The sequence below is a fragment of the Podarcis liolepis genome (genome assembly GCF_965112155.1).
Source record: "Podarcis liolepis genome assembly, chromosome: 16".
Classification (NCBI taxonomy): domain Eukaryota; kingdom Metazoa; phylum Chordata; class Lepidosauria; order Squamata; family Lacertidae; genus Podarcis; species Podarcis liolepis.
In genome coordinates this window covers 570,976-591,795 of record NC_139567.1, presented here as the reverse complement: position 1 = coordinate 591,795, position 20,820 = coordinate 570,976, and the positions used below count along the sequence as shown (strand labels likewise).

Genomic DNA, 20,820 nt, shown 5'->3' with positions numbered 1-20,820 from the left:
ATACTAAGAATCTGTCAAGAATGTACAACTTGTTGCTGAAATGGAATACGCAAGATGAAACAGTGAAATCAGCTATGATAAAGTGGCACAAGACATTGGTCATAACATTATTTTTGCTGACTGGGAACAGTTGTGGACCACTGGTATAAAATTTACGGCATGTAATGCCTTAAGAGAGAATATTATGAAAATGATTTACAGGTGGTACATGACCCCAGTCAAGCTTGCAAAAATCTACCATTTGCCTGACAACAAGTGTTGGAAGTGTAAAGAAACGGGAGGTACCTTTTTTCACCTTTGGTGGACGTGCCGAAGATTAAGGCCTTCTGGGAAATGATATATAATGAAATGAAAAAGGTACTTAAATGTACTTTCCCTAAGAAACCAGAGGCCTTTCTCTTGGGCATTGTCGGCCAATTGGTGTCAAAGAAAGATAGAACATTCTTTATGTATGCCACAACAGCAGCAAGAATACTCATCGCAAAGTATTGGAAGACACAAGATCTACCCACTCTGGAAGAATGGCAGATGAAGGTGATAGACTACATGGGACTGGCTGAAATGACCGGCAGAATCCGAGACCAGGGGAAGGAGACGGCGGAAGAAGACTGGAAGAAATTTAAAATTTATCTTAAGAAATATTATAAAATTAATGAGTGTTAAAATGTTGCGGTTATAGAAAGAAAGGGATTATAGCTGTAAAAGTTTAAGTAAAAGAAAAGAAAAGGAAGAAATTAGATAAAATTAAGGGGGAGGATTTGCTGAAATAAATTTGGGAATTGGAATGCAGAAAGGGGAGGTATGGGGAAGTCGGTGAAGTAAGTTTTAAGAAAAAAAGGATTTGAAATTATACATGTTTGTCTTGGTGTGTGTATGTTTGTATTGTGTATTGTGTGTGTTTTTATAATTTGTGAAAATTTAATAAATATTTATTTAAAAAAATATTATGGTAATCTTTGTACGAAATGTTCCTTTCATATCTCCAATTTTCTTGAATAGATCTCTGGTTCTTCCCATTCTGTTGTTTTCCTCTATTTCTTTGCATTGCTCGTTTAAGAAGGCCTTCTTGTCTCTCCTTGCTATTTTTTGGAAATCTGCATTCAATTTCCTGTATCTTTCACTATCTCCCTTGCATTTTGCTTGCCTTCTCTCCCCCGCTATTTGTAAGGCCTCGTTGGACAGCCACCTTGCTTTCTTGCATTTCCTTTTCATTGGGATGGTTTTAGTTGCTGCCTCTTGTATAATGTTACGAGCCTCCAACCATAGTTCTTCAGGCACTCTGTTCACCAAATCTAAATCCTTAAACCTGTTCCTCACTTCCACTGTGTATAGGGATTTGATTTAGATTGTATCTTACCAGCCCAGTTATTTTTCCTACTTTCTTCAGTTTAAGCTTGAATTTTGCTATAAGAAGCCCATGATCTGAGCCACAGTCAGCTCCAGGTCTTGTTTTTGCTGACTGTATAGAGCTTCTCCATCTTTGGCTGCAGAGAATATAATCAATCTGATTTCGATGCTGCCCATCTGGTGATGTCCATGTGTAGAGTCGTCTGTTGTATTGTTGGAAAAGAGTGTTTGTGATGACCAGCTTGTTCTCTTGACAGAATTCTATTAGCTTTTGCCCTGCTTCGTTTTGAACTCCAAGGCCAAACTTGCCAGTTGTTCCTTTTATCTCTTGATTCCCTACTTTAGCATTCCAATCCCCTATAATGAGAAGAACATCCTTCTTTGGTGTCATTTCTATAAGGTCTTGTAAGTCTTCATAGAACTGGTCAATTTCAGTTTCTTCAGCACCAGTAGTTGGTGCATAAACTTGGATTACTGTGATGTTAAAAGGTCTGCCTTGGATTCGTATCGAGATCATTCTATCATTTTTGAGATTGCATCCCAGTACAGCTTTTGCCACTCTTTGTTGACTATGAGGGCCACTCCATTTCTTTTACAGGATTCTTTCCCACAGTAGTAGATATGATGGTCATCCGAACTGAATTCGCCCATTCCCGTCCATTTTAGTTCACCGATGCCCAGGATGTCAATATTTATTCTTGCCATCTATTTTTGACCACATCCAACTTACCCAGGTTCATGGTTCTTACATTCCAGGTTCCTATGCAATATTTTTCTTTACAGCATTGGACTTTCCTTTCGCTTCCAGGCATATCCACAACTGAGCGTCCTTTCGGCTTTGGCCCAGTCACTTCATCAGCTCTGAATCTACTTGTACTTGTCATCCGCTCTTCCTCAGTAGCATGTTGGATGCCTTCCGACCTGAGGGGCTCATCTTCTAGCGTCATAACTTTTATATGCCTGTTGTCTTTGTCCGTGGAGTTTTCTTGGCAGGGATACTGGAGTGGCTTGCCGGTTCCTGCTCCAGGTGGATCATGTTTGGTCAAAACTCTCCACTATGACCTGTCTATCTTGGGTGCCCTGCTTGGCATGGTTCATAGCTTCTCTGAGTTATTCAAGCCCCTTCACCACGGCAAGGCAGTGATCCATGAAGGGGTGGAAATATTTAGTCTGCTCTAGATTATGGCCGTCTAGTTCCAATTTACACGGGGAGAATCTTTTCTCAAAACCAGAATTTTTGATGTTTCATAATTGATGGATAACCCATTAAAAAGGTAAAGGTACCTCTGACCGTTAAGTCCAGTCGTGGATGACTCGGGGGTTGCGCGCTCATCTTGCTCTATAGGCCGAGGGAGCCGGCGTTTGTTCGGCAGACAGCTCAATAATCCAAGAACTTCCTCAGTTGGTATTTCAAGCCAGGTCTAGAGCGGGAGAGGATGCCTGCGTCATCTGCATACAACAAAAGAGCTTTCTGGTTCCTATTTTTGGGAGATGGCCATCAGGGTCCATTAAGCTTAGCTCTAAATCATTCAAAAACAAACTAAACAAAGTGGGGGCCAAAATGCAACCCTGTCTCACACCCCTGGTCATCTCGATACAGTCCAATAGCTGACCCTGCAGCCCACATCTAACCTGCAATTTACTTCCACTGTACAGAATCATAGAATCATAGAATCATAGAGTTGGAAGAGACCACAAGGGCCATCGAGTCCAACCCCCTGCCAAGCAGAGCTTTTATAAGGTAGAAGAGACGTTTATCCTGCAATACCAGATGTAATTTGGTCCATAAACAGGATCTGGGGATAGTCAAAAGCAGATTTCAGATTCATAAAAGTCACAAATAGTTTTCCCTGTAGAGGTCTGGTGTACTTCTCAGCTAGGAGGGACAGCAATAGGCAGTGATCTGATGTTGAGTGATTGTCACGAAAAGCAGCCTGAGCTTTAGATATTATATTATTGTCATTTAGAAAAGTTGTCAGTTTGATACAGTTTACTTAGGAGAGAATTGTGGCAATCACCTAAATTAACATTCGGAGGGAAATTAAATCACCCAGTTTTGGAACTACTCTTTTCCCTTGAAGGCTTCCAGAATTTGAAATGCTCCATGTACACATAATGTCATCTTCCTTGATGTGTTTCTCAATACCCATCAAGAGGTCCTGGCTATGATAAGATCGCACCATTCTGCATTATCTTTTGGGCTGAATGGCAAGTAAGCATGAATTACTCTTGTTTACTCCGAGGGTTTGCCCACACTTCTATTATTGGGTTTTTATCCTAGATAAAGTTGCACAGGTCTGCATGTTAATATTGTCATACATACAGAGAAACAATAATGGCTAAGTACAAGTCCATTTGAACTCAGGTCTTTCCCAGTCCAGCTATATTTTAATCAGAGATGCCAGAGAATGAACCATTGTACATCCAAAGCATACACTTTATTGATTTATGCCACTCACCTGGAAACACTGGAGCCCCCAACCATGGTGCTTTTTGGGCCCCTCCAGGATTAAGGGCTCTGAAGGGGTCTACTATGAAACTAGTGAAGCTAGTTTCATACTAGATCCACTCCTGAGGGTGGAGGGTCGGGCTGCCTGTGGGGTTGTTGTTGTTGTTTGGGGGGCTATTTGTCCATGTTATATTTATTTTATGGCATGTGTAGGTGTTTAGACTGCCAGTTTTTCTTCTGCTGAAATTGGTATTTTGTGGTGCCCATGACAGTTTCTTAGCTATCTAAACATGTCCATGGAAGCAAAAATGTCAGGGAATTCGGTAGTAATGCATTGGTGGCCAACTAATCCTTGGATCACCAGTTCTAATAACTAGTTTTCTAAAACTTGCTTTAGAGCTCAAAGCAGAACCATCTACTTTCCCTACCAGATAAGGCCCCAGGGTGAGTAGCATGTGGTTTTAGAGGCATTCATGAAGTATCACCTACAGATGAAGTTGTGGCTGCAGAGATGGAAACCCTGTTCAGGTATTCATAGAATCATAGAATCTAGGAGTTGGTGCCTATGATTTGAAGGGATGTCTGCTTACACATGACATTTTATTCTAGAATCAATGTAGACTGGGTACTTGTTCTTTTCTTCATAGTCCACACACATTCTGAAAATACAAGATCATACCAGGTTGGTCCTGAATTATCCTGCAGGGTGTCCATTTGAAAACAGATGCTAGCAGTACAGAAATGAGGTGGGTGTATCCATGCCTGCCAAATGAAGTTGCGGGTGGTGAGCATATACCAAGATCCTAATCACTACGTCCTTCTTCCTTCACCTGGGACATTTGCAAGGAGGAAAAGATGTGGTTCACCTAATCAAGGGGAGGATTTTCGAAATGCACATTGAGTAGCCACACCCACCCTTGTGGATGGCAGGATGCAGAATCAACCTAGACTGAATAAAACTTATTGAGAAGGAGCACGAATAATTCTGGAGAGAGAGAAATTACATTTGGGTGCTACAGATGGATTAGTGTGTATGCACCCCAAGTCTGGTTTAAGGATTAAAGACTGAGAAAGAGGAGCAGGGACTTTGAAGTTCAGATTGTGTATGTTCTGAAGTTTAATTCTGTGCCAGTTGTATTGGTTGCCAATTTCTTTCTGCACTCAACTTAAAGTGCTGTTTTTGACCTTTAAAGCCACAAGCAGTTTGGGAGCAGATTATAAGAAGGACTGCCTGCTCCCATGTGAGCCCATAGTTTTATGCTGGCACTAATCTTTTAATTGCAGCTATATTGTGGAAGTGATGGTATTCCAGCTGAACTATTAAAAATTGTAAAAGATGATGCTGTTAAGGTGCTACACTCAATATGGCAGCGAGTTTGGAAAACTCAGCAGTGGCCAGAGGATTGGAGAACATCAGTCTACATCCCAATCCCAAAGAAAGGTTCATGTGGGAACCAATGACACTGCAAGCAATAGCCTCCAGAAGATCAAAAGAGACTACAAGGCTCTGGGCAGGAAATTGAAGCAATTAAATGCACAAATTGTCATCTCATCTGTCCTCCCAGTTGAACGACGTGGCCCAGGGAGAGAGGGAAAAATAGTGGAAGTGAACAGCTGGCTTCGCAAATGGTGTAAACAGGAACGGTTTGGATTCTTAGATCACGGACTGCAGTTTCTTGAAGGTGGACTTCTGGCAAGCGATGGGCTGCACCTCACAACGGTTGGGAGGAATGTTTTTGCCAAAAATCTCAGAAACCTCATCAGGAGGGCTTTAAACTGACTAATGTGGGGGAGGGAGACAGTGCTCCTGAAGGTAGGAGTCTATCAATTGATGAAGATGATCATCCAAATGTCATAGACCAAATGGAGCAAACAGCACGCAGACCTAGTGGTGGGAAGAAAAAATCCTTAAATAAGAGACACGGAGGAATGATTAATGGACTTCAATGTCTGTACACTAATGCGCAAAGCATGGGAAATAAACAAGATGAGCTTGAGCTCTTGGTACAGCAAACTAAATATGACATAATAGGCATCACTGAAACCTGGTGGGATAAATCCCACGATTGGAATGTAAAAATGGAGGGATACAATCTATTTCAGAGAAACAGACCAGACAAGAAAGGAGGAGGAGTGGCGTTATATGTCAGGGGTGTGTATACCTGTGAAGAGATCCAAGATTTAGAACCTCAAAGCCAAAGTGAGAGCATTTGGGTCAAAATTAAGGGAGAGAAGAATAACAGAGACCTCATTGTGGGAGTTTACTATAGATCCCCAAGCCAAACGGAGGACATAGATGATGCCTTCCTGGATCAGATGGCCAAGCATGCAAAAGGAAGGGAGATAGTAGTAATGGGGGACTTCAATTACCCGGATATTTTTTGGATGTGAAACTCAGCCAAGAGCATAAGGTCTTAACAAACTCCCAGCATCTTGGCTGCTCCTTTCCGCTGTATAGTAAACATACCCATAAGTGGAAGGATCATTAGGCGCGAGTGATCATGCTCTTCTGAAGTTTACTATACAGCGGAAAGGAGCAGCCAAGCATACTAGGACTCAATTTCTTGACTTTAAGAAAGCCGACTTCATAAAACTTAGGGAGTTGCTGGGTGAGATCCCATGGACAGTAATACTAAAAGGAAAGGGAGTTCATGATGGCTGGGAGTTTGTTAAGAGGGAGATAGTAAAAGCACAACGTCAGGCAATACCAGTGAGACGGAAACATGGAAGGTGCCTAAAGAAGCCAGGGTGGCTATCTAAAGAACTTTTAACTGAGTTAAGATTAAAAAAGGATGTGTACAAAAAATGGAAAAGAGGGGAAACCACCAAAGAGGAATTCAAACAAATAGCCAGCACGTGTAGACACAAAGTCAGAAAAGCTAAAGCACAGAATGAACTCTGGCTTGCTAGGGAGGTTAAAAGCAACAAAAAAGGTTTTTATGGGTATGTTCGTAGCAAAAGGAAGAACAAAGAAATAGTGGGGTCACTCAGAGGAGAAGATGGTGGGTCACAGAAAGGGCTGAACTCCTCAATGCCTTCTTTGCCTCGGTCTTCTCCGATAAAGAAAACAATGCCCGACCTGAAGAATTTGGAGCAAATGATTCAGCAAAGGAAACACAGCCCAGAATAACTAAGGAGATAGTACAAGAATACTTGGCTAGTTTAGATGTATTCAAGTCTCCAGGGCCAGATGAACTGCATCCAAGAGTATTAAAAGAACTGGCAGATGTGATCTCAGAACCACTGGCAGTCATCTTTGAGAATTCCTAGAGAACAGGCGAAGTCCTGGCAGACTGGAGGAGGGCAAATGTTGTCCCTATTTTCAAAAAGGGGAAAAGAGAGGACCCAAACAATTACCACCCAGTCAGTCTGACATCAATACCAGGGAAGATTCTGGAGCAGATCATAAAGCAAACAGTCTGTGAGCACCTAGAAAGGTATGCTGTGATCACCAATAGTCAGCATGGATTTCTGAAAAATAAGTCATGTCAGACTAACCTGATCTCGTTTTTTGACAGAATTACAAGCCTGGTAGATGAAGGAAATGCAGTAGATGTAGCCTACCTTGATTTCCACAAGGCATTTGACAAGGTGCCCCATGATATTCTTGTAAAGAAGCTGGTAAAATGCGGTCTTGACTATGCTACCACTCAGTGGATTTGTAACTGGCTGACTGACCGAACCCAAAGGGTGCTCATCAATGGTTCCTCTTCATCCTGGAGAAGAGTGACTAGTGGGGTGCCACAGGGTTCTGTCTTGGGCCCGGTCTTATTCAACATCTTTATCAACGACTTGGATGATGGACTCAAGGGCATCCTGATCAAATTTGCAGATGACACCAAATTGGGAGGGGTGGCTAACACCCCAGAGGACAGAATCACACTTCAAAACGACCTTGACAGATTAGAGAACTGGGCCAAAACAAACAAGATGAATTTTAACAGGGAGAAATGTAAAGTATTGCACTTGGGCAAAAAAAATGAGAGGCACAAATACAAGATGGGTGACACCTGGCTTGAGAGCAGTACATGTGAAAAGGATCTAGGAGTCTTGGTTGACCACAAACTTGACATGAGCCAACAGTGTGACGCGGCAGCTAAAAAAGCCAATGCAATTCTGGGCTGCATCAATAGGAGTATAGCATCTAGATCAAGGGAAGTAATAGTGCCACTGTATTCCGCTCTGGTCAGACCTCACCTGGAGTACTGTGTCCAGTTCTGGGCACCACAGTTCAAGAAGGACACTGACAAACTGGAACGTGTCCAGAGGAGGGCAACCAAAATGGTCAAAGGCCTGGAAACGATGCCTTATGAGGAACGGCTAAGGGAGCTGGGCATGTTTAGCCTGGAGAAGAGGAGGTTAAGGGGTGATATGATAGCCATGTTCAAATATATAAAAGGATGTCACATAGAGGAGGGAGAAAGGTTGTTTTCTGCTGCTCCAGAGAAGCGGACACAGAGCAATGGATCCAAACTACAAGAAAGAAGATTCCACCTAAACATTAGGAAGAACTTCCTGACAGTAAGAGCTGTTTGACAGTGGAATTTGCTGCCAAGGAGTGTGGTGGAGTCTCCTACTTTGGAGGTCTTTAAGCAGAGGCTTGACAACCATATGTCAGGAGTGCTCTGATGGTGTGTCCTGCTTGGCAGGTGGTTGGACTCGATGGCCCTTGTGGTCTCTTCCAACTCTATTATTCTATGATTCTAAGGGCAGTGCCAAAGAATGCTCCAACTACCGCACAATTGCACTCATTTCACACGCTAGCAAGGTTATGCTTAAAATTCTACAAGGAAGGCTCAAGCAGTATGTGGACCGAGAACTCCCAGAAGTGCAAGCTGGATTTAGAAGAGGCAGAGGAACCAGAGACCAAATTGCAAGCATGCGCTGGATTATGGAGAAAGCTGGAGAGTTCCAGAAAGACATCTACTTCTGCTTCATTGGCTATGCAAAAGCCTTTGACTGTGCTGACCACAGCAAACTATGGCAAGTTCTTAAAGAAATGGGAGTGCCTGATCACCTCATCTGTCTGCTGAGAAATCTCTATGTAGGACAAGAAGCTACAGTTAGAACTGGATATGGAACAACTGATTGGTTCAAAATTGGAAAAGGAGTACGACAAGGCTGTATATTGTCTCCCTGCTTATTTAACTTATATGCAGAATTCATCATGCGAAAGGCTGGGCTGGATGAATCCCTAGCTGGAATTAAGATTGCCGGAAGAAATATCAACAAACTCAGATATGCAGATGACACAACCTTGATGGCAGAAAGTGAGGAGGAATTAAAGAACCTTTTAATGAGGATGAAAGAGGAGAGCGCAAAATATGGTCTGAAGCTCAACATCAAAAAAACGAAGATCATGGCAACTGGTCCCATCACCTCCTGGCAAATAGAAGGGCAAGAAATGGAGGCAGTGAGAGATTTTACTTTCTTGGGCTCCATGATCACTGCAGATGGTGACAGCAATCACGAAATTAAAAGACGCGTGCTTCTTTGGAGAAAAGCAATGACAAACCTAGACAGCATCTTAAAAAGCAGAGACATCACCTTGCCAACAAAGGTCTGTATAGTTAAAGCTATGGTTTTCCCAGTAGTGATGTATGGAAGTGAGAGCTGAACCACAAAGAAGGCTGATCGCTGAAGAATTGATGCTTTTGAATTATGGTGCTGCAAGAATTATGGACTGCAAGAAGATCAAACCTATCCATTCTTAAGGAGATCAGCTCTGAGTGCTCACTGGAAGGACAGATCGTGAAGCTGAGGCTCCAATACTTTGGCCACCTCATGAGAAGAGAAGACTCCCTGGAAAAGACCCTGATGTTGGGAAAGATGGAGGGCACAAGGAGAAGGGGACGAAAGAGGACGAGATGGTTGGACAGTGTTCTCAAAGCTACCAGCATGAGTTTGACCAAACTGCGGGAGGCAGTGGAAGTTAGAAGTAACTGGCATGCGCTGGTCCATGGGGTTACAAAGAGTCAGACACGACTAAACGACTAAACAACAAATATTTCTTATTAGTTTACTTGTTTTGCTTTTAATAGCTTCCTGTTAACAGATACTTAAACACTCAGCCTGTAAGCACTGGAAAAGGATGCTGTGATTAGAAAAACCCAACAAGGGTTTCTCAAAAACAAATCATGCCAGATGAATCTCATTATTTTTTTATAAGAGTTACAAGTTTAGTGGATCAGGGGAAAGCTGTGGACGTAGTATATCGTGATTTCACCAAGGCTTTTGACAAAGTCCATTATATTATTGCAGAGAAGCTGGTAGAATGTGGGCTGGATAATGTAACTATTAGGTGGATTTGTATCTGGTTGACTGACCAAATCCAAAGAATTCTCCTTAATGGTTCCTCGTCATCTTGGGGGTGGAAATGACAAGTTGGGTGCTGCAGGGTTCTGCATATTCCCATTGTTGTTCAACATCTTTATAAATGATTTGGATGAAGGAATTGAAGGAATACTCATCAAATTTGCAGATGACACCAAATTAGGAAGGGTAGCTAATGCAGAATACAGAATCAGGATTCAAAATGCTCTTAACAGATTGGAGACCTAGCCCCAATGTAACAAAATTAAATTCAACAGGTTCTACACTTACAAATATAAGATGGGTGACATCTGGCTTGCCAGATCCATGAAAAGGATCTAGGGGTCTTAGTAGACAAGCTTAACATGAATCAATAGTGTGATGCAGCAGCAAATGCTATTCTCGGCTGCGGCATGAACAAAAGTATAGTGTCCAGATCTATAGAAGTAATCTTCCTGCTCTATTCTCTGCACAGTGCATATTATATTGTGATGCTGCCTCTTGCTTGCCTGGACAGAGGATAAGCAGAGGTGTGTGCATTGAACCATCTTGCTTTTGTGCGACTGCAACTCGCTGTAGATAGGTCACATTCTTTGCTCTGCTTACTTTTTTCACTCTGGTTGCCCACCACTGGAATAAGCACCCCAGAATGTTATCTGGAAGGGAATGAGGCCCTTGTTTTGACTTGTGAGGGAGGGGTGGTTCTGTACATTTGAATGATGAAAGCCCAAACAGCTCCAGATGTTGTTTCTTTAAAGTTAAATGTAGAACTTCAGAAGTGTGCTGCTGTTGCATCAGACCAAAGGACCACCAAAGGACCAGCATCCTGTCTCAGCAGCACCCAACCAGATGCCACTTACACAAATAAGACAAACACAGAAAATGTCTGTACACAAAGCAAGATTCAGTTTTTAGCTGGTGGCAGGAAGTGCAAGGCTGGGCAGGAGATGTTGTGTGTCTCCAGATAGCCACACCATAGGGAACCAAGAGGCATTTCATTGTCATCTTTGCTATCAGACAGAAGATGCGATTAAAAAGGGTACCTCCTCAAGGGCATTCTTAGCTTCATATCTAACTTGCCAAATGCCTAATGTCCCACAATAAGTAGTCAACTGACAGTATTAGGCCAGTGAACTCCTTGTTCCTCTCTTTGTGGGCCACCAGTTTGAGAAGTACTGAATGAAAGGCTGCTCTTACCCCAACACCTTAATGCCCACACTGGAACCAAAATTCTCCCTCTTTCATACTAGGGATGGCTGGATCTCTCAAGTTTAGTTTCCTTCAGTTCTTTCCAGTTAAGTTCACCATATTTTTGCATTGTTCGCCATAAAATTCAACAGCATTTTTGTAAGCATTTCATCTAATAAGACACATTTTTGCAAACAGTTCCCCCTCTTATAAATGCATTTTTGCTTCAGGTTTTCAATCCCTGATCTAACCCAAGGCTTTTTGTGTTCTTAAAAGAGCCGAGTAGAAACACGGTACTGTGGTGCCTCGGGTTAAGTACTTCATTCATTCCGAAGGTCCGTTCTTAACCTGAAACTGTTCTTAACCTGAAGCACCACTTTAGCTAATGGGGCCTCCTCCTGCTGCTGTGCCACCGCCGTGCGATTTCTGTTCTCATCCTGAAGCAAAGTTCTTAACCCGAGGTACTATTTCTGGGTTAGCGGAGTCTGTAACCCGAAGCGTCTGTAACCTGAGGTACCACTGTACTATGGTCTTTCAATCGTTAATATTTCGGATTAGTAAATGCCTACCAAGCCTTGGCTAATTTGCCTTCAGTTATATATGCATTTCCTTTTTTAAACAGACATTTTTTTCATCTGGGGCTCCAGGAATATTCCAACCCCCCAAGCAGAACAGAACAGCCAAGCGAACGGAGGCGGCGGCGGCTCGAGGGCGCATTCCAAGGGGACGCGCGTCTGGCGGGGCTCCGCGTGTCCATGTCGGGAGAGTCCTCTCGTCGGCGGCTGCGCTGCTCCGCCGGGCCGCCGGCCGGACCTCTTGGGCCGCCGGCCCTCCCGCTCTTCCCGCTTCGTCGTCCTGCCCTCCGGCGCCCTCGGGCGGGCGGGCGGGGCGGAGCCGGCTCCTCCCCGGGGGTGGTCCCGGGACTGGGAGGCCGCGCCGCGCACGCTCCAGAAGCGGAGGGGCCGCTGCTCGGAGCCCCGATCCGGGCGCGGGGATGGGGATGGTGCGGGCCGCGCGGAGCTGCTGGCTGCTGCTGCCGCTGCTGCTGCTCTTCGGGGCGCTGCCTGCGCAGGCCGACCGGCCAGGTGAGTCCGGACCCCCTTCCCTCCCCCTCCTTCCGAGCGTCGGAGCTCTCCTTGGCCGGCGACCTCCCCGCCCCTCGGCGCGCGCCAGCCGGGGATCTCCGAGGAGCGAGAGCCAAGCCTCCCCCTCCCCCCCTCCCCGATCCTTCCCCACGGATCCCCTGGACCGAAGCGCCACCCTCTTCTCCCTCTTCCGCTCGGGAACCTTGGCAAGGAAGCCGGGATGCCTCACCCGCGCCCGCCTGTGGAGGGGACTCCCCATCCTGGAGATCCTGCGGACGCAAGCCTTGGTCGGAGCAGCGCCTGGGGAACTTCAGTATAAGAGAGCAGGGAAATGTTTGGTCAGTTATTGCGGGCAGGCAAAAGCTCTTTCTTTCTTTTAAGAATCCCTTCCAAGAAGGCATTCCGAAGCCATTTACATTCTAGTAAGTCATATATGAAACCGTTGCACAATTGAAAACAGTTAAAACAATTCAATATATAAAAACAATATAAATATACAAAGTTTAAAATAATATTGGGAGCATGCTCATCAAATTTGCAGATGACACCAAACTGGGAGGGGTAGCTAATGCTGCAAAAGACAGAATCAGAATTCTTTTTTTTTATAATGATATTTATTAAAAAAAGAATTACAAAGAAAAAAAGACAAAATTGCAAAGAAAAAAGACAAAAACAGAAAAAGAAAAAAGAAAACCATCATTTTCAGATTCTCCACTTTCATTACCTTCTTTCCATGACCTCCTCCTCCTCCTCCCATCTCTTGTATCTTGATTGATAATTGTCACAGCAAATCCTTTCCTTAATTCATAATATTCTGTCATTACATTACCTTACTCTATTTTCATCTTATCTTATAAAAAAACTTAAAACTTAAATCTTATTTTTACCAGCTTCTCATAACCATTACCTTTTTACCTAATTCTTTAAACATTTTTACAAGAGCCAAGTAATTTCATTTCAACATTTTTCCAACGTTCATAAGACATTTCTGATGATAAAAAAAGAGAATAAAAAACAATCCAATCTTCTTCCAGCGTCCCCTCCCCCCCGGTCCAGGGATTGTCAGTCCTTTTTATCCCATTAGTCTGGCATATTAACCTGGTGATCTTATATCCGAGGCCTTCAAATCTCTTCCATGTCCCTTCCGCAGCTCTTCTTCATATTTTCCTTTCACTCGTGGGAACTCCAGCTTGGTAGTGTTTTTGACCCTTTTCAACAAATCAGCCCCTTTCTCATAGTCCAGACTAGACTCCATGTGGTATTTTAAAACATGTTTCAAATTCCCTCCAAGATTGGAAGTCCCAACAGCTCCAAACCTCTGACGGCCCATTGCCAGACTCGGAAAGTCCAAACATTCCTGCATAGGGGGGTCAGTCCAACCCCCCATTTCCAAATCAATCCAAACTTTGTCTTTCCAAATCTGGTTTTTTCCAAGTTCATTTGTCAAATCCAAAGGCTCGTTTTCCTGCTAGGCCAAAAGTCCCTCCATCTCTGGCGCCCAAGATTCTGCAACATCCTCTTCTATAATCTGCTCTGTCAGGACACACTCCTGTTTAAGTTCCTGAGTGGGCTCCGTATAATTTCCCACTACCTGTTCAAATGTTCTGGCCGCATTAGTCATCAAATCCGTCTTCTGACTTAACTAATCCAATAGGGCATTTATTTTACAGAAAGCACCCAACAGTGCTTCTGATAACATTGTCCTGCAAGGTCACAATTTCTTTCCCACGGTTGTAATCTGTGGCAGCTGCAAGCTCCCTAAAATTGGTTACAATTTCACAGTCCCCCTCCGGGGGGGGGAGCTTCTGGTTGTTCTTTCTTTTAAGAACAATAGCAACAAAGTTTCTTTTTTTTAAAGATATTTTGTCAATATTAGTTCCTTTAAAATGCGAAAGGAAACAGTGGAATCACAATGTTACTGTTCTTTTAACTATCTGTCAAAAGCATTTGTCTCTGGTCAATGAGCTTCAAAACGTCAATTCTGACACCCCGCTCCAGGGTCAGGACGGTGGAAAGTTACTTTACTTTAAACTCACTTCTGTAGGTTTAAACAGTCCAAAAAAGATCCCCCTTCTTCTCCTGCTACCGAAGGGGGATTCAACGGTTTTAAATGGTGAAAACCAATCCTTTAAAAGTAATTTTCTAAGCTCTTGTTTATGTTGTCTTTGCTTTCTTCTGACTACAAGGAAACGGAAGGCTGACTTCCTGTTTAGACCTTCCCGTTTCAGTGCCAAATTAAGGTAAATTTTTAAGTCCAATTCCTTTCTAATCGCCAGTTCTTATTTGAAGTCCAATTGTTCAATATTTGAGTACTCACGGGTGGTTACTTTAGATGCCAAATTGTCCCAGGAAAAAGTGCTCTCCGGCAACGGCTGTGCGGCTTCGCTCCACAGAAATAGCAGTTGACTCACAGCACCGCGCCACTTCCCCCTCTTCGCTTCGGAGCCCGTTAGTGGGTTCCTTTGCGGGTTGGGGGGGCGCTAAAGGTGCCCGCCAAGTCCCACGGTCACAGGCTTCATCCGCCTGTGATTTCTGAAAGGGTCCCCACTTCGCCGCAGCGGAAAAGACCCGTTTCGCACGGAGCTGGTCCCTCCGGTTCAGAGGGAGTCCGCCATTGCCGATGGCGCCACCCCGGAAGTCCCAGAGTCAGAATTCAAAATGACCTTAACAGATTGGAGAACTGGACCCAAGCTAATAAAAATAATTTCAATAGGGACAAATGTCAGGTTCTGCACTTAGGTCGGAAGAACCAAATACACAAATATAAGATGGGGGACACCTGGCTTACTAGCAGTACATGTGAAAAGGATCTAGGGGTCTTGGTGGACCACAAGCTGAACATGAGTCCACAGATGCAGCAGCAAAAAAAGCTAATGCTATTCTAGGCTGCACCAACAGAAGTCTAGTATCCAGATCAAGGGAAGTCGTATTACCACTTGGTCAAAACACACATGGAATACTGTGTCCAGTTCTGGGCACCACAATTTAAGAAGGATGTTGACAAGCTGGAAGGTGTGCAGAGCAGGACGAACAATATGATCCAGGGTTTGGAAACCAAGCCTTGTGAGGAACAGTTGAAGGAGCTGGAAATGTTTAGTCTGGAAAAGAGATTGAGAGGAGATAGGATAGCCATCTTCAAATATCTTAAGGGCTGTCACATGGAGGATTGAGTAAGCTTGTTTTCTCCTGTTCAAGAGCTAAGACCTGAACCAATGACTTCAAGTTACAAGAAAGGAGATTCCAACTAAGCATTTGAAAAAACTTTCTGACTATTAGAGTGGTTTGCCAGTGGGACAGTCTCCCTCGGGGCGTGCAGTGAATTTTTTTGTAGGGGAACAGGGCCAGAGATGCCAGCTTGTGAGGGCAATGGGGTTGGGGTGCCGTCGTGACATTGTGATGTCTCATGTGAGCATTGTGCCTCCTTCCTTAAGCCGAGCAAAAGCTTCCCAGGCTTTGGGAAGGAGGCACCAGAGATTAATACTTTAATACTCTAATTTACTGGAAACATGTTGGGGACCAATGTAGTCCCCCTAGTCACTGTTTGGTAGGTTGTGGACTCTCCTTCACTGGAGGCTTTTAAGCAGAGGTTGGTTATAAAATCTAGCTGAGATTCCTGCATTGCAGGAGGTTGTACTGGATGACCTCGAGATTCCTTCCAACTCTACATTTCTATGATTCTATAGTATTAAAAATCAGGAACACCTTAGAGGAGGTGTTTCTCTGATGTGCAGTGCAAGGGAGTTCCAAGGAAGTGGACCAGTTCTAGAAGGAATCTTTGGATGGGCTCCACAGGATGCTCTTGCAGTGGCTGGTTGGGGAGGTCGGGGTTGGACGTATTTCCCCCCTTATCTTGGTTCAAAGTTGTATATGGACCCCTAACCATTAGGTCCAGTCGTGACCAACTCTGGGGTTGTGGTGCTCATCTTGCTTTTATTGGCCAAGGGAGCCGGCGTACAGCTTCTGGGTCATGTGGCCAGCATGACTAAGCCGCTTCTGGCGAACCAGAGCAGCATGCGGAATCGCCGTTTACCTTCCCGCCGGAGCGGTACCTATGTATCTACTTGCTTTCGAACTGCTAGGTTGGCAGGAGCTGGGACCGAGCAACGGGCACTCACTCCGTCATGGGGATTCAAACCGCTGACCTTCTGATTGGCAAGTCCTAGGCTCTGTGGTTTAACCCATGGTGATATACCAAAAAAGGTGTTCCTGAGCCCTGGTGGATCAGACCAAGTTCAGCACCCTATTTTCCAGAGTGGCCTGTCAGATGATTCGAGAAGTCCAGGAGCTCAGCTTGAATGCAGCCTTCCTCTTTGCTGTTATTCCGCAGCAATTGGTTCCCATAGGGAAGCTGCTGTTTCCGACTGGGGCTTATCCTCTTGACAGTGCCCTTTGTCCTTCTGTGCAGTTGCCTGGGGCTGCTTCCTGGGGGGCTCAAGCTGCTTGGAAGCTCTGCTGTTCAGATCACTTTGAAATGTATGGAAGGCATGCCAGTGCAGGGTAGAGTGTCCCCCCCTGTATAGCATTTATTCAATAGAGTGTTTGAACTCAGTACTTGTTTTTATTTTATTTTTGCCCTTAACTTGCTTTTAACTCTTTATGATATTATTATTTGGTTTTATGTTTTTATATTGTTGTAACCTGCTGTGATATATCTTTATGATACAGCAGTATATAACTATTTTTTTCTATCAATCAATAAAATACACATGATAACAACCTGTGAAATGCTACATAGTTTGTGAGAGGGAGGGGATTGAGAGAGAGACCTGCCTATATAGTTGTTCATGGCAGAAGTGAGTTTTGATCTGGGGACTTCTAGTTTACAGCTCATTTTCTTGGTCACCATGGTCACCATTTTTTAATTATTTGCTGGTCATTTGACATGCCAGGGCCATAGCTCAGGGACAGAGCATCTGCTTTGCATGCAGAAGGTTCCGTCTCCAATGGCATCTCCTGGTGGGGATGCCTGAAATCCTGGTCAGTGTGGACCAACAGTCTTACTTGGTATAAGGCAGCTTCCTGTGTTCCTGTGATGGGATAATGGCAGTTTGATTCTTCCACCACCTTCTTCCACCCCCCACCCCACAACTACAAAGCACAGGCTTTAAAATGGCATATATTACAGTTAAGTTCAGTGACTTTAACAACACTTTAAAGGTTTCCTTCCTTCCCTCCTTCTTTCATATCCCACATTTCTTCCACCATGAAACACCATGTTCTTCATGTGGTTCCCAGGGGCTATCCCATCCAGGCCCTTTAACCTGGAACCTCTTTATCTATTTTATTTATAAATACATTTTTATGCTACTTTGCTGGCCTAGCAAGAATTCCCAAAGCAATTTACATAAAATAACAAATCTTTAAATTCAGTGCTGAATGTAGCCCCCTCCCCATTTTGGCAGGGATAGACAAGGATCGGCTGAAATATGGTAGCAAATTTTTAAGGTGCCAAATGCAGGCTCTGCTCCCAGAGGAAAAAAACGTTAATATCAGATGTAGATACGAAGCAGGTGGGCAGGGCTGGGGAAGAACCATCTTGTGGTCCACATTAGAATCCCTGCTGGGTCTAACTGAGGTTCCTCACCCTTGTTTGAGGTGCTGTTTTCATGATTATAATATTGGAGGGAGGCCCACCCTATTTGTATAGGCAGTTTGTATAGGCAGGGTGCATTTTGGAATTTGAAGCTCCTGAACATAAGCAGAGGCCTGCTGGATCAGGCCCATGGGTTATCTAGTCCAGCTTCCTGTTCTCACAGTGGCCAACCAGATGTCTCTGATGGGAAACCCACGAGCAGGACCTGAGCGCAAGTGCCACCCTCTGCCCACCTGCGGCTCCCAGGAACTGGCATTGAGAAGGATGCTGCCTGCGACTGTGGAGAAGGAACCACGGATCCATAAACTTGTCTAATCCTCTTTTAAAGCCATCAAATTTGGTGGCCATCATTGCCTCTTGTGAGAGCAAGTCCCATAGTTTAACCATGAGCTGTGTGAAGAAGGGCTGCCTTTTGTCTGTCCTGAAAGTTCAGTTCTCCATATTTCAACACCATTTTGTGATTTGTTTATTTTTAAAAACTCATAAAAATTCACCAACATTTTACTCTGAATTTCTCTTAATAGAGACCTTTTTATATGCAATTCTTCTTAACACACACTTTTTTGAAAAGCAGTTTAATATAATGTATTTTTCATGTTATTTTAATGAATATATGCATTTTTATGCACACCTACCCTAAAATATGTATTTTTGTATGTATTCTTTTGGTTCCAAAATTTGGAGAAGTGCAGCTTTTAGAGGATAGCTGTGTTTCAGTTTGTGCATTATTCTGGAAAGTCCGAGTTAGGTAGGTTTGCCTTTAAATGTAAACTAAATTGATTGCCCCCATTCCTATTCATAGTATAGAACAGGAAGTAGGAAAAGCTCTCATGCCAGCATCTCCTAAATAGACTTGTAATTGCTTAGATGTTTGGACAAATTAAGGACAGAGGAAGTACACATCAAAAACAAAGAGAATGCCTAAAACCAAAACACAAACAGATTCAATTAATCTGTTTAGTGAGTTCAGACTTCTTAGATGGGTTTCCTGATCATAGAATGTGCAGTAAGAGCCCTTTTGAGATGATCAGTCTATAACAGGGGTCCTCAAACTACAGTCCGCAGACCACATCTGGCCCACCAGAATCCTGAACCCGGCCCGCCCAGGCAGAGCCAGCGCGGCCGCCTTATTCCCGATGGAAGGAGGCGCAGGATCACCGCTGCCCCATTTCTCCATTACAAGCTCTGAAACGCGCTTGAAACCAGGGTAACCTCTGAGGGCCTTGCTCATGAACAAACAAGGTGGGCGTTGATCTGATCTGGCTGTGCCGCAGCGCCCCTACCTTGGCAGCCGCCTCTGCCACTTGCAGGTCTCCTCGGAGGAGGAGGCGCCATGCCGAAAGCCCCACAGAGCAGTGTCTGGTGCTGGCCACCATTGCTCGCCAGCCTGCCTTGTTTTGTAGAGTGGGGCGGGTGCTGCTTCTCTTCTGTTACGGGCCCCAATCCTCCCAGGGGTTCAATCTGGCGGCAGCAGCTACATATTTTATTATTATTTTCCAAAACATTTCCCCCCCCACTCTGTTGAGTCGAGTTCTTTTGCGCCACCTCCCCTTCGGCTGCTTTAGTTTTTCCAGGTTGGGAGTGTTTGGAGAAAGAGAGCAGGGGATCCCAGGTGACCTGGGGGGTCAGCTTTCTTCTCCCCCCCCCCTCGAGCTTTAACTCTCTCCCCCTCTCCCCTTCAGAATGTGGTCCCGCTCGCTCTCAGCGATGCTTCCAAGCCCCCTCCCACACTTCCTCTGGGGGAAACTCTGCTCCTTTTCCTGTACTTATGTCTCCAGTGGTGAGCGAGGAGTCCCTGGCTGGATCTCTCTCCCCTTGGAGCCAGTCAGGGCAGGGCCGCCATTTCCCCACCCCCTTTTTCCGTGCCTTTTCTTCCTGAGGTGGCAACAGTAGCAGCAGCAGCCCTCCAGCCTCCCTCCCTCCGCTGGGTTGCTCCATGGGAAGGAAGGAGAAAAAGGTGAGCCCCGGCCCACCCTCCTTCTAGCTTCCCTTTCTTTGGGAATTGGGAAATAGGAGGAGAGAACAGATCGTGCATGTCCGCACTTTGAGTGCTCCAGGCGAAGTGAGCTTTGGCTGGATTCAGCTGCCGCACTCTCCAGATGTCCTCAGCCTCTTACCCTTTTGCCCTAAGCAAGTTTCCAAACATTGTTCCACCTAGCTCAGTATCGCCTACACTGACTGGCAGCAGTTTCAGATAAGGATCTTTTTGTGCACTGCAAATAAAATATGTGCAGTGTGCATAGGAATTTGTTTTAAAAAAAATTCAAACTATAGTCCGGCCCCCAACAGTGTCTGAGGGACAGTGAACTGGCCCCCTGTTTAAAAAGTTTGGGGACCCCTGGTCTATAAGGACGGGGGGGGGCGGCGTCTATGATATATTTATGGAGGAATAATAAGAGAATGTAATTTACAATTATCCAAAGAACAGCTTGACCTGCACAACATATTTCACTACCCAAGGGAAGGACAGAGTCCCCCGCTTCCCCCTACAGAGGCAATTGAATTTTGCTGTTGCTTTTTGACTCTCTTTTTGAATCTCTCTGCCTTTTAAACCTCTGCCTTTCTTCTCTGATTCAGTTGCTGAGGAAGCCTGGCATTTTTGCCAGGGAACCCCTGGAAACTGCAGAAGGTTTTGTAAGGTGTTGTAGGGTACAAACTCTGTTCACGTGTGGCAGTCGTTGGGCCTTCTCTAGTCATCATTGGCTGGGAGGATAAGCCTGTCCATCCTGGGTGACCTTCTCATTGACAGAGCCTCAATCCTAGAACCCTGTCTCCATCTCGAGACGGAACAAAGGCCAAAGTTATTAAAGTCAAGGCAGGAACTGTTTTTGTTAAGAGCAGCACCT

General features: G+C 44.6%; 1 protein-coding gene across 3 annotated transcripts in view; it reads left to right on the top strand.

The window, feature by feature from the left end:
- The first annotated feature begins 12,056 nt into the window (after positions 1–12,056).
- The window catches only part of ADAM9 (ADAM metallopeptidase domain 9), a 94,669-nt gene continuing 85,905 nt past the window's right edge, over positions 12,057–20,820 (top strand). For 2 of the 3 annotated variants that reach the window (XR_014520211.1, XM_083480429.1), the window contains exon 1: positions 12,093–12,381. Coding sequence is in view for 2 of the 3 variants with exons in the window: in XM_083480429.1 (XP_083336555.1) it covers positions 12,291–12,381 (91 nt within the window). In the remaining variant the exon portion in view is untranslated. Of the gene's footprint in view, positions 12,382–20,820 lie in introns of all 3 variants that reach the window. The other variant, XM_083480428.1, reaches the window with a different exon arrangement.